Raw genomic sequence first — 14744 nt, 5'->3', positions numbered from 1 at the left:
AATTAGATAAAGTAGAATAAGGAGCAAATATGGAATAGAATTATGAAGGGGGCTGATCAGTTACATGATTTATCATTTGAGCAATGTAGTTCTCAAACCTGAAAAGTTACATAACGATATGCAAATATATATTGAAATATGAATCAGGAAGGCTTATGTTTGGCATATTCACTGAGTTGCAAATTAAAGAGAATAAATGACAACATATAATCATCACTGTCAAGTCATATTAGTGTCAACTATTTGGGATTGGCTGTAGTTCTTATCCCTCCATTGTACAATTAGAACACATTACATATGAATGATTTGAACAAAAGATTTTGGCCAACATGGAAATAAGCAAGGCTAAACATAAGCAAATACGGAATCCACTCCATGATCATTAAAAGGAGTGCATGTGGTCATACTCATCGAGGAACTATCTGAATGTTCAATGCAAGACTCGAAACAGTTCTGAAGAAATCTATTCGGTTAGACGGTTTCAAACTAAAAATGATGTGATACTCTGATAAAGAAACAGAAAAAGAATATTTAACAAATGAAACTTTGAAAATATTCACACATAGGAGATGTGAACATCTAACAACATTTTCTAAAAAGTGAAATAATGTAATAAGTTTCACACCCAAGTGATAGAACAAGCAGATCCTCCAGATGCAATACAATCAAATGCATACCAATTGAACAACAATCAACATGGTAGGGGGGATAACAGTGACTATTAGGAACTAAGAGTGCATTTTATGAGTATATATGTAATATATATACTAATGTGAGTATACTAATGTGCTCTTTTTAAGAGCACTTATACACACATTTAACTATACAAAATTAACCACCCAAGTAGTAAAAGGATTATCAATGTACTTATTTCATTATCAATTTGTTGAACTTGTTGTTTGGATTTTGGTTATTTGTATATATGAACATGAGGCTTGAACAAAGGATATGAATTACAAACAACTTTAATTTCACATTGATACTTTGCATTTTATGTCATGATGATACTTTGCATGTTATAACAAACAATCTTAGTAACAAATTTCATTCATGTATGTAAATGTTAGATACAGATATCATTAATATGTTTGATACATTTTTTTTTAGTTATAAATGTTACTTATTTGTAATTTGACGCAGAAAAAGAAAAATGGAAGGCGACCGAAGCTCCTGAGACATGACGATATGTATTTTATTTTCCTTTGAATGTCTTGTTACATTTGTTGTTTGGATTGTTATAGAACTTTCATGTTTGATATTATGAGTTGTTGAACTTGTTTGGATTTTGGTTAGTTGTATATATGAATATGATGTGTTTAGTTTTGGGATGATTTGTTTGGATATAAGATATATGGATTATGGATGTGATGGATATGATGTGTTTAGTTTTGGGATGATTTGTTTGGATGTTGTATATGGATGTATTTGATATAAATTGTTGAAGATGTTGCAAGTGTAATAAGTAAACAAAATAATAGAAAAATCAAAAATAGATTCTGGATTTTTTTTTAATTTTTGGGATAAATTTTGCGACAAATATGTTTTTGTCGCAAATTTATCATAAATCTTTTGCGATGAATTAAGATTTGTCCCAGAATTCGTCGCAGATTTGGGACAAAATTAAGTTTTTCGTCGCAAATTAGGAACAACTTTTGGGACGAATTCAGATTCGTCCCAAAATTCGTCGCAAATAGCCTTTTTACCCAACGTGGTTAAAGCGATGTTTTTGGGACGAATCTAGGTTCGTCGCAAATTTGCGACAAATCTGGATTCGTCCAAAATTTGGGACGAATCTGGATTCGTCCCAAATTTGCGACGAATCTGGATTCGTCGCAAATTTGGGACGAAAATATTTTTTTGTCACAAATTTCTTAGGTTTTTTTCCCTCTAGTCATTTGTAATTAGGCAACGTTTTTTGCGACGAAAAATTTTCGTTGCAAATTTGGGACAAAAGTATATGTTTGTCGCAATATAAAATTATGAAATTTGCAACGAATAAATGTTCGTTGCAGATTTGCAACAAATTCTGCGACGAAAATTTAAATTTGTCGCAAATATTTCCAACGAAAATTATGTATTCGTCGCTAACATTTTGCAACGCCATTTTTGGGACGAATATAAATTCATCCCAAAATTCGTCGCAAAAAATTTTGCGACGAATTTTTTTATCAAATTCGTCCCTAAATAGTAGTTGTTTTGTAGTGGATGCCCCAGCATTACCACTCTTATGAAGTCAAAACCAATCAAAGAAAGGGAATAAAGTAGAAACAAGGAACAGTTGAGAATTGCTTTTTTAGAATTAGAAAAAAGAAGAATTTACCTTGCCTCCTGCTGACTCCCCTTTTATGCTATCTTAGATGACTTCTTATCTTCCTTATACTAATGGTCCTTCACTTATTTTTTTCTAATTCTAAAAAAAATAACTCTCAACTGTTTCCTGTTTCTATTTTGATCTCATCCTTTGACTAATTCTGATTTGAACGTCGGAATGAGAATGCTAGGGCATTCCAGCCCTATTCTAATTTCTTATTTTCAGTCAATTATTCTTTAGGTTCTCCGACGACGGTGGTTTTTCTCTTTATTCTCCTTCTTCTGATATTTCTAAGTAGCAACAGCCAATATATATTTATCACGTCACCGATGTATCTCCCTCCAAAATAAATCTTTTACTTTTGGAGCACGTAGGATCAACAAATTAGACTGCAATGCCATCTTTGTAATTTAAACAAACTCTATAAAATAAATCTTTCATCAGGAGAATGTAATGCTCGTCCTCATGTCATTCCAACTCAGAAGAAGAAGCAATGTTCCCATCAGCAACTGTAGTTGGTGATCACGGATAAGACAACATGAATCTCGTTTTTTTTAGTCTTATTAATATATATAATTTAAACTAAACAAACGTAATCGATATGACGTCGATCGTTGTATTGCATGGTAGATTGTTAGGTGTGATATGCTGAGGAAGGTGCATGGGCTTCCTGTTGGGATTTTTATCAGGTATATATATATTAAAAAAAACACAATCTAATTCCAGTACGGCTCATGTTTTATTGGTGAATGCTAATTTTATGTACGTTTTTATCACGTTTGGTTTACTATATATATTCGGTCGACTCAGCTGTCTTAATTGGCACATAATGATATTTTATTCTACTGATAATTTAATAAAAAAAAAAATCATGATGATCGTAGACCGAAAACTATTTTCCATGCTTAGTCTAGGGGTCGGTGTGGACCAGACCGATTAGGCAGCAACTTAAAAACGAAAGTTTTTTAAAAAATATTTTTGTCAAAAACATGTAGCTTTTTTTTCAATTTACATTTTCAAATATAATGATGAACCAGTAACATTAAATTTGGATGATCGATCTGGTTCTAGAAAAAATTTTCATCAATCATCGGGATAAATAAGAAAACGCTCACGTTGGACTGTCCGGAAGTCTAACATCTCATGATTACGTGCCTCATGTGAAAGAAAAATTTATGTAAATATATCGTAATTGAAGATTGAATTGTAAATATTTGGATGACAACTTACGATCCTTTCACTACAACAGTGTAGCTCCAAGGGCCAATTTGTATTTTAAAATTTTATCAAAAAGTGACTGAATAAAATTAAATTCCATAGTCTCCCTACCTCTTGGATTTTAAACATTTTAGTTGATCAACAAATGGCCTTTAGGCCGGTCCAAATCCTAAGCTAATTGGGCCAACGTTGTCATATGCGTGGAGATCAAGAATTCAGGATTATAAATGTCTAGTATTACTCTTTATATCTACGTGTGATCGGGGTGCAATCCCATGGATATTTTTCACTGCCACTAGGATAAATCAGAAAATAGAATTGTAAATAAGCCAAGTCGCTAGGGTCTCAGTTTGAAAAAAAAAAATAATTTGATTAAATTAACGAGTTGAGTTCAAGCTTAATTTCGAGCTAATATTATCGAGCTAAGCTCAAACTTAACAATATTTAATTCGTGAATTTATGAATATATTCATTTTGAGACTTATGAACATGTCCATCCATTAAGAGGTTCGTAAACATATTCGTTAAGAAGAGACTCGTTTATATATAGAGAGTGAGTTTTGATACGCCTCTTACACTGCACATCCTGTAAGGATCTAAAATATTTTTTTTTAATTTTAAGATATATATATATATATATCAGTTAATTTGAACTCAATTATATGTCTAACGAGTTAGAACTCGAGCTTGTTTAACAATCTGAAAATGATATGTGAACAAGCCAATCTCAAACTAAACTCGTTTAACTTTTAAACGAGCTATTTTTGAATTGAGCTCGAGCCGTTTGAGAACTATTTAATTTCATTACGAACCAAGCTCGAACTTAAGAAGTAAATCTCGAATCAAACTCGAGCCGAGCTTGAGCTAAGCTTGTTTAACTTTTAAACAAGTTATTTTTGAACCGAGCTCGAACTGTTCGTGAACTATTTAATTTCATGACGAACCAAGCTCGAGCTTAAGAATTAAAGCTCGAATCAAATTCAAGCCGAACTCGAGTTTAGGGAGAAAACCAACCAAGCCAAGCTCGAACCTCTTACTAGCTCGGTTCGGAGAAGTGCATATAGGTTTGCGGACGGTCCAAATGCATATAGGTTTGCGGACGGTCCAGTGTTTCAAGTAATTCTAATTCAAACTTCTCAGGTGTACTATAACATTACTCATTCATTATAAAAGTTGTCATTGATACATAGCATTGGCCCATCTACTTCATAATAGTTGATACTGAATAAGTGAAATCTCCACTCCAAGGCCATATACTTGCTCACCCTGAAACTTAAATATTTAAGAAACTTGTTATGAACAGAGGAATTAATGTCAGTATCTTATCGAATCTATCGAAAAATATAGCTAGTTAATTTTCTGTATTCATATGGTGACAAAGTGAGATTATGTCTATGATTACATCTCACGTGAGGTTGCTAGGTTCAGTAACAGACAAAGTCCTTAGATTCTTGGTGTCTCAAAGGTACAAGCTGGGATCGATAGTAAGATACCGAATGACATTGGGGAGGAAGTGGTGTACCTGTAGGTGTTGGACGGCTAGCTACTTGTAGTTGGGGAAAGGGACGCGGCCGGACTCAATGCTTTTGAGGTCCTCGATTAGGAGGTCGTAGTGGGACTTGACCTCCTCGGCAGTCTTGCCCCCGCCGACTGCTCGGGCCACGTTGTGCCACCGGTCGGGGGTGTCCTTGTCGAAGACTGCTAGAGCGCGCTCAAAGAGCTTGTTCTGATGCTCGGTCCATGCTGAGGCCATGTTGGATGTTGAGGGGGAGGGAATTGAAGAGGTTTGGATGGAACAGTGAGTGAAAGGGGTTGAGGAAGTTGTTTGGAGAAGGGGTACGTGATAGGGGGCTCTTTTATAGGGACTGAGGTAGTGGTGGAACCGATTCGGAACCAATAGTTTGGACTCAGGCTCGAACCTAACACACGTCGCAGGTTTGCTAGTGCAAAAGTAGAACAACAAACCTCGCTTAATAACAATAATGTAGAAATCTTCTTGTTTTCTACTCTTTTTTAATTTACTATCACATGTCCCTTGAGCACAATAATCTATAGAGGTGATGGATTCCCTTCAGGACTAAATTCAATTTAAAATGTTAAGTACACTTTAGGATATGCTAATCCCGATACTAATTAACCTCCCGACGAGCCTAATGTGCCTCTCCTTCTCCTGCTGCTTCTTCTTCCATGACAAAGTGGATTCTATTCCACTGAACAACAACCTCAAAACCCAAGTCATAATGTGCAAGTTGAAGAAAACAACCTTGGATTCTCACCTCTTTCACTCACTTTATGCAATGAGGTGGGATATGGTTCCGAGAATGACATATTCTAGCCCTCGTAATCTTTCTTTCTTCTTTTTGGCCAAAGATCAGATAGTCATTCCTTTATTGGATAATGGGGGGTTGAATCTAGCCCACAATATAAATTTAGGGTTTAGAGTTTAGTTTTAACCATTGGGATTCTTTCAACCACTAGCAATTAAAATAAAGACAACCGTTTTACTTTGCATGCATCATCATGAATCATGTTCCTCTTAGCGTAAAACTTAGGTTTGTTGATATATTATTATTGTTATCATTATTTTGTTTGAGGAGATTGTGCTCCAATAACTCTTCACTGTGAATCTTGTGCAGACTTCTAAGAACTGTCAAAATTGTAGGGAAAGTTTTTTTTTTTTTGTTCTTCCCTTTTTTTTCACAAATATGTACATGGAAAAAACCATCTTAAACTTGTTTGCAAACAAAATTATCATGATTCAATTCTCCATTTCTTCAATGTCATCAAATATGGAGATATTATAATGTTATGGAGTTGTAATCTAGTCAGTTTTCCCACTTATAGAGAATAGCACTTGAATGGAATTCTTCTTTAGCTTTTATAAATAAAAAAAGGAAAATAATGGCAGGAATCAAAAGAGGTCTTTTCAGGACTATAAAGAATAAATTAGATATATATGCACAGTAGCCATATGTCGGAGAGGTACATGCAAAAGCTAGCTAAGGATCAATAATGGAAGTTGATGATAACAGCTATGTGGTTTTGTTTCATCAGATCAGATGAATCAAATATTATGACAATAGTGTTTAAAGAGGGGCCGAAAAAGCATGTCCTGCATAGGAGGAACTAATCCATTCATTTTGGCTGTCTTTTCTTCCATGACTTTTGAACAGTCAGAAAGAAAAGTAGGAGGATAATGATGGCAAAAGATGAGATATGAAGAATATTCAGATAATATACAGTAAAGCTATTTCCAAAAGAATGTAGCAAGCAATTTACTGATTCAAATGGAAGAGAAAGCACGATAACTTCACTTAAGGGAAAAGTTTCTGAGTCTGTCTTTATAGATTTTCTACTTTTGTTGGTCTTAAGTGTTGCAGAAATGAAAGAGAGTATGCGTGACACAAGTCCAACCATGAATCATGCATTGTAGGAGTGCAATCCTTAGATATTTTTCAATTCTGACAAATTAATTGATTAAATTCGGCTCTGAGGATCATGGAGCTTACAGTATCAACCAGCTGATCAAATCCTCTTCTGCACGTTGAGGTAGAATGTTTTAGATGATCACATTCTTCAGAACATGTTGTTTACTGCATGCAATGATCCATCAAGGTTTGACACACTAGCATAACACAGGTTCACAAAGATTGGGAATTGAAATTCCTTTAGGAGTTACCTCGGTTTGTAATGCAGGATGCAAATATATCCTTAACCACTATTCTTCATCACTGCTGCAGATGGATCTCTTCTGGCACTGTCACTTTTGTTCAATCTCCTGATTCATTTTATAAAAGTTCACAATCTTCTGATCTAACTCGTAATAATGAAACATCTTATCTAGAGGTTTCAAATCCAAGTCAATAAAAAAAGCCTGGAAACAAAAACATACCAAGTCAGACCTGTAGTAACTAGTAAATCCAAAAGGATGCAATATTTGTAGGCCAGCTAATATGCTAAAGGCAATAATTAAAAAAAAAAAGACCAGCTGATTCAAGAACTGGATCGGCTGAGGAGCCACCAGCTCTCCTGCCGATCTAGTTTTAAGAAGACTGGTTTACGGCTGAGTGAGAAGCATGTGAATGCTAAAACTGCAACTGATCTATAACATGGAAACAGAAATGTGATAACGCCAAGGTGAATATGTGTAAAATAGCATGTGCCTTTGTTCTTGGCCGTTTAGCATTCTTACAGGATTCCCTTATTCGACATGGATGTTCCTAGGATTAATAGGGATCATAAGTAAAAGAGCAACTACAATGATCGGATACCTTGTAAGCATAGGTTTGATTTGATGATCTGAGAAATACAGAATCATAATTAGATGTAGTACAGCCAAGTTCTGAAGGCCTAAAGCTGATCATCAGGCTGCAATCTTTTGCAGTAGCTGATATAAGATATTCCCTAACAATTTTCATGCTTTTCTCTAATGGTAGAGAATGCAAGGAGGAATACTTGTGCAAAACCTTCATGTTGCTCAAATTTTTGCAGATTGGACATGGCTGAGAAATAATATTGTAATATAGATGAATAGCCCCTTCTATGTCAAGGACATCCAACTTCTGAGTTGCTAAAAGTCTATCAAAGATCCCAGACCTAAAGCCTGTCTCTGCTACTAGTTCAAAAAAGCTAGCTAACTGTAAGCCACTGGAAGCAATCAAGTTTGCAATTGCTTCTTTGCTGTTATTAAACTGTTCAGTTGTATTATCTAAGCCACCACCCAATCCTCCAAACACAAGAGATCCATCAAAAAATATACGGAAATTATTCTGAGGAGATTCAAACAAGGCAACGATGGCCTGTAATATTCTGTCCCTTGATCCAGAGAATAGATCAAGTGGGTTGTACCCACTTATTTGTAAGATCTGCAATACAAAAAATGTAATATATCAAGAAAGCTTCACAAATGTAGATGTTGATAGTTAATGATCCATAAGCTTCAATATTAATAATCATGTTAACAATCAAGAGAGACGTTGGCATCAAAAGGAGTGTTATTTTAGTAGATAAAACAATTACAGGAACCAATGTGACCTGTGTTTTCAGACAGTATCGTACGAATAGCTTTTGGCAAAACTTCAAATGACTGTCAACGTTAAAAATCAAAATATGAAATATAATAAAGCAATGTGTACCTCTCCCCGATGATGTTTTAGGAATTGATGCATTTTAAATCGTGTTGCATTCTTCTTAATTGCATTTGCTTCTGTGATGTATTCTGAAGATGGGAGGAAACCACACTTTGGCTAATACATTGTCATGAAAAAAGATTAAGCAATGGAACCACAGGCTAGAAGTAAGGCTGAGGTACAATAGAAACCAAGCCAAAACGGGAAAAGAAAGAAACTGATCTGCTATAAGAGGAAGCACCTTTATTTCAACTGCAATGCTGAAATCACATTTCGGAGTACCTGAAATTGTGCTGAAAGTGTCATGATCCCAAGGCACAATTTTGTGATAAGCATTAAAAATGTACCTTCAAAGCATATTCATAAAATAGTCTCTTCAACAGAAAATAAAAAAAGCTGATAGGTTCTGGTCAGAGTTAATAATAAAAGTCATACAGAAGAGAGACAAATTAGTGAAAGACGAATAACAAACTATGATAAAAGGCATGTAGCAGAGAATTTTTTTGGCAAATAACAATTGATTAAAAATATGAATACAGACAGGTTAAAGGCAACAGATTGTATCATTAAATAATTATTTGTGTACATTCCCAAGGTTGAAAGTTGAAATTTCCTTTGAGAAAATAACTAAAATTTTACTGAAATTATGTTTGAGTCTCATGCTGGCTACAAAGGCTGGAAGCCTGGAACTCTGGAAGTTTATTTTGTTCCCTCCAAGGGCTAGAAGTGATGGAATTTATATCAGGGAAAAACCTAGAAACATGTAGTCTGAGAATATGGCATTATCTCCACTATCTACTAAAATTAACCAGAAAACTCTTCTTAAAAATCAGCCAGAAAACTTGCTCTTGCTGTTTATACTGCAGTTCAATAACATGTGCATGTGCACATGTATATAATCAATTTCAGTGTCCTTAATTGTTATCTTGTTAATCCACCTGTTGTAATTTTATCACTAATGAACTTTTTTGCTTTTACTACTATTGCTTGATCTGAGTGTAATTGAGTGTTTTGAATAACAAAAGTACCTGCAAATTTTGGAGATGTAAGAAAGATGATCATAACAGTCACCTAGTTGGCCCACTAATTAACATCTCATTAAAATTTTAAAAGGTATAATTCTGCAGACTATGATTGTATGAAACATTACTAGAAAAGTCATTTTCTTTTACTATTAATTCTTAGCAAAAGTTCGTATTTGCCCTTTCACTCTATGCCCATCTATCAGCAGGTGGGTAAATGTAGAACCATAAGAAACATCTTTGTTTTTTTAGTGTTCTAGTTAATACATAAGCATTTGAATATTTCTGATAACATATTATCAGAATATAAAAAAATTCTTGTTGCATTTGAATTTTATTGCATTGTTAGTCGAATGCTGGTCGCTTCAATCTTTTAAGCACTAGTTTACTTCTGGGTTCTGGCTACTTAAAGGCTAGGCAGTTTAATATCAATTGATCTTGTTCAAATTTTTATTCCCTTATTGAAAATTATTGTTTTTGTATTAGTTTATATTAAATTTCTTCCTCAAAAATCAGTATTACAGTGAAGTTTGTCACTTGCTGGTGCCTACACCCATGATTCTTTTCCTATGCCAGACTCAATCTAATCTGTATGCAGCTTATATTCCTAGTAGCATTGTTGAATTAGCGTTACATTCACACTTGCACATTATCTATTAGGGTTGGAGTCATGTTTAGCTAATTGTGTTCCATATTGCCATATTGGTAGACATGGTCAAGTACAAAGTCATAGGCATTTATCCCTATCTTGGATTTTCTGGCCATAAGGAATCATGTAATTGTGAAGTAATGACAGAAATTAGTGGGGAGTTACACGCCAGTTGGTGAACAACTTGTTGAGATCACCTTGTATTACTAAGGAGAGGATAGATGAGAAGTTTAGACATTCAGATGTGAAAATTGAAGGTATGGTACCAAGTAAGAGAACACATCAAAAGTTCTCTGGACACCGATATTAATTGAAGTTCAACTTCTCAAACAAATTGTGAGTTCTCTACCCAACAATATCACAACCGAGCACAACCATGTCAAACACACGGGGGAATGGATCCTAGGCCATAACACACTATCACAGTATCAGTTAGGTAATTCAGTATGCCAAGACGTTGTAATAAACCCTGTAAGACATACAATTTTTCTACTGGTCATTGCCTACATAAAATCCAGATTGTATTCAATTTTACAGAAGAAGTTGATGAGAGTCAACAAAGTTAAAAAAGAAAAAGAACCTACCAGGCTACCACAAACTAACCTATAGCAGAAATTGAATGGGCAAGTTCTTCTAAATATCCACCCATTAGACATCATCATCATTATCAGGTCATGTTCATTCCAACTATCTAGGATCAATTCAAATTTGATCACTCCATCGAGCTCTATGCAAGGCAATATCATATCAAATTTAATCTCCCACTACCCCTTATCCCTTCCACTTTAATAAATTTAAGTCTTCTCACAATAGAATCAGTCAGCCAACTTTGAATATATTTGTACCATCTCAAATCTCAATGTATTTGCTTTCATTTTATCATCTATTAGAGTTCCACTTAATTGCTCTCAAATATATTTTTTTAATTTTATTCTTCTATGTAACTCCACACTTTCATCTTAAGATTCTTAGACAGCTACATTAATTTGTTTTATAGAGTCCTAATACTCTTGACTTATAAAATATGACAAGTCGTACCGCAATCTTATAAAATTTTCTTTTTAGCTTAAGAGACACGAAAATCATACTAGATGCTAGAAGCTCATTTCCTAAGTATCTAACATTACCTACGTTTCTGCGTTTCCTATGGCTTGTTTAAAAATACGAGGCTATTTTACTGATCCACATTCTTCCTTCTTGCAGGAACTAGTGGGTTAAACTATCATTCCTGAAGAGTATAATGCATGTTTCTGTCATGCTCTTAACATGACAATGTTCCTCCATGGAAAAACAAAACAAACTATGTTATGAGGAAAATAGTTTAGTTCTCACTAGTAATAACTGAATGGTCAGAAATAAGAAGCGCAAATTCACACAGCTTATTGATATTGGCAGCATCAACCCTCCGTGTTGGACGTTGACTTTTAATATTCGTCTCCATAACATCCAAAAATTCCTTAGAAACATAGATAAGAATCTGCAAATTGAAAGAAAAAAAAAACAGAAAAGAATGTGAGAACTCTGAAAACTGTTAGCAACTTCAAAAATCTCTCATACATAAAAGCTGCAGCTACTCCAAACACTGCAAAAGTATGACAGAGATAATGATAACAGAATAAAAACTAAAGCATGCAGTATGCTTCATAGTAAACCTGTCCTATTATTTCAAAAGTGCAAGCCATTCAAGAAAGTATATGTTTAAGGTCTTTTAAGCTTATATGATCAATGTTGATTTTCATCATATAGAATAGAAGAATATGGTATGGAAAATACCTACTCAATCACATACACGTTCAGGCACTAAGCATCCCTATGCCAAAATTGGATACATGTCTTCTAAGTACAGGAAATAAGTAAAAGAGCTTGAATAGGAAAAGATTGCAGTATGAATTATAGTCTTTATCTTAAATTGATAAACAAACAAAGATTATAAAGATCTCAACCAAGACAGGAAACCATAGTACATAAGAAAATAAAATAAAATGGCTCCAAAAAAGTTTACCCCCGCATCTATATGTTTGGAGTTCAATAAATCAGCCATGACATGCTGAATAAAAGCTCTGGAAGCAAAGTCTCTGGTAGCGGACTCTAGAATTTCCCCTACATCTTTCCATATAAGTTTTTCATGATTAGATAGGTCCAATCCTTTATGCGCAGACAGAGTCTTCTTATTTGGAATTTTCTGAATGCGTAATACCTTTCCGACCTGCTTCATAAAAACATCAAATTGGCACTGTTTCGTCTATTTGTTTTTTGTAGGAAAGAAATCATAAGGTCCATAAAAATAATCTAAGCAATGTGCTCATAACGTCTTAACCCATAAGCAAACCCAAAAAAAAGGGAAAAAAATATCAACACTAAGATAACACGAAGGCTACCAAAAAGGGAGAAGAGCCGCAATATCCCAGGACCAGATTGGCAGCTCCTTCTCCTTTGTAGAACCAATCCTTGGCAGTGCTTTCTCCTACGATCATCTGTTCTTCGCACACAGAAAAACGAGGGGAAAGGAGAGTAGATTCAAAATTTGAGATTTAACATTCTAAACGACTAACGATCAAAAGGAATGCACCAATTCATGCTTGGAGTCAATTTTACTAAGAAGGAAACCTGATTAAATTTACATATAAAAACCTCAAAATTAGATTTTTTTTTTTTTTTCATTCTCGGAACGTGTATAAATTGTTATCGCCTGTACCAATGTGGATTGTTCATACCTTCCCGTTGTGGCTCATACTGCGAATGGTGGGAAATCGCTGACCTGCTCCACGTACCGCCGGAAGGAAAAAGGCAACGGTAACACGAAACTCCTCGGAATGGGAACGGGTCGTTCGCTCTAAAGCAGAAGCTAATTGGCGGATGATGGAGAGGAGGGAAAGATAGAAACAAGGAAGATGATGCAGAGACAAAGAGCGTTAGGGCACGGAAGATGTCCAAAGGAACAGAATTCAGATCTTCGCTTGCAAAATGTGAAGACATTGAAATTGGTCATTGAGCTTGCATTTTTATATCCTTCGATTAGAGACTCATAAATGTAGGGGAAAAATTGGAAAAAGCGCCCCCTTATTTTTATTATCTCCATGGAGTCCTCTTTTTATTTTCGGTAATTTACCAAAACACATACTTAGATTTTTTGAATTTACTAAAAGTTGCATATTACTGTAGTATTTATCAAAGGAGGCATCTTTTTACAATACTCTTCCTATTCTATCCTCCTAATAAATTTAACTGATTTCTTTTTTCTTTTCTTTGTCATTTCTCTCCCTTCTCTACGTATCTTCTCTTTCCTATCCTTTTTTTTATCTTCTCTTTTTTTTTTTTCTCAAACATGTTACAGGAGATCAGACCCACGTTGGGCCTGATATCTCTCCATATCAAGCCCAATGTGGCCATGATATGAGGTGATATAAGGCCTACCAACAAGAAAAAAAGGAAAAAAAAAAAAAAGGAAGAAAGAAATATTTAGATTTTTCAAAACCTCTAGTCCACCACTAGGAATGCCTAAAATAACAATGGAGATCATATTTAGACTCCTTACAATTTTAGAAATCCACAAAAACTGAAATTGCAGTTATTCACTAAGTCCATCGGTGGATTTTGACCGAAATTCACTTATCGACCTAGAGACCTCAGATTGCAGTTATTTCAAATCATGTGGTTTTCTAAAATTACAAGGAGCCCAAATATGTCCTCAATTATTATTTTTGACATTCCTAGTGGTGTACCGGAGGTTTTGAAAAACCTAAAACGTTGAGGATTGTTTTGCTGATTTTTTTATTATATTTTAACATCTTTTAGAAGTTGAAATAAATAATAGATAATATATTTGAACTCCTTCAAATATCAGAAATTCACAGGAACTGAAAATGGGTACAATCGGAGCTCTCTAGGTCCATCAATGAGTTTTGACCGAAACCCACTAATCGACCTAAAGACCTTAGATTGCAGTCATTTCAGGCCCTGTGGATTTTTAAAATTGCAAGGAGTCCAAATATACTCTCCATTATTATTTCTAGTGGTGGACCAGAGGTTTTGAAAAACTTAAATATCTCTTTCTTTTTTTATTATTTTTTCTGTTGTTAGGCATTGGGTCTGATATGGGGAGATATCAGACCCACATTGAGCCTGATATGAGGAGATAAAATAATCATCAAAACAATCTCGATACGTTGGGCTTGATATGATTCATATCAGACCCACACATAAGGATTTTTGTCAATTCATTATTATTATAATTTTACATTTCCATAAAAGTTGAAATAAATAATGGATCAATCTCTATTGATTTATGGGGTTACAAAAAATTCAAATATATCATCTATTGATTATTTCGACTTCTCCAAATGTATTCTAATATTATCAAAAAAATCAACTAAATTCTAAACATTGTGGGCCTGATATGATTTATATATCAGGCC

General features: G+C 34.4%; 2 protein-coding genes across 2 annotated transcripts; both read right to left on the bottom strand.

Moving 5' to 3' along the window:
* Positions 1-4672: 4672 nt before the first annotated feature.
* Positions 4673-5341, bottom strand: LOC122012865 (protein RADIALIS-like 6). The gene is made up of 2 exons (XM_042569522.1): positions 5052-5341; positions 4673-4795 (listed from the first exon to the last, which is right to left on the bottom strand). The coding sequence occupies exon 1, from the start codon at positions 5280-5282 to the stop codon at positions 5073-5075; it is 210 nt and encodes a 69-aa protein (XP_042425456.1). The 5' UTR covers positions 5283-5341; the 3' UTR covers positions 4673-4795; positions 5052-5072.
* Positions 5342-6872: 1531 nt separating this feature from the next.
* LOC122012864 (inositol-pentakisphosphate 2-kinase IPK1-like) lies at positions 6873-13302 on the bottom strand. Its single transcript, XM_042569521.1, has 9 exons — positions 13044-13302; positions 12708-12803; positions 12332-12535; positions 11662-11806; positions 8900-8940; positions 8665-8775; positions 7801-8394; positions 7209-7403; positions 6873-7122 (listed from the first exon to the last, which is right to left on the bottom strand). The coding sequence occupies exons 1-8, from the start codon at positions 13059-13061 to the stop codon at positions 7290-7292; spliced, it is 1323 nt and encodes a 440-aa protein (XP_042425455.1). The 5' UTR covers positions 13062-13302; the 3' UTR covers positions 6873-7122; positions 7209-7289.
* Between the last annotated feature and the right edge of the window lie 1442 nt (positions 13303-14744).

The sequence above is a fragment of the Zingiber officinale genome, chromosome 8A (assembly GCF_018446385.1).
Source record: "Zingiber officinale cultivar Zhangliang chromosome 8A, Zo_v1.1, whole genome shotgun sequence".
NCBI lineage: Eukaryota > Viridiplantae > Streptophyta > Magnoliopsida > Zingiberales > Zingiberaceae > Zingiber > Zingiber officinale.
Note: the sequence above shows the minus strand (reverse complement) of the source record. Positions and strands in the feature narration are given on the sequence as shown.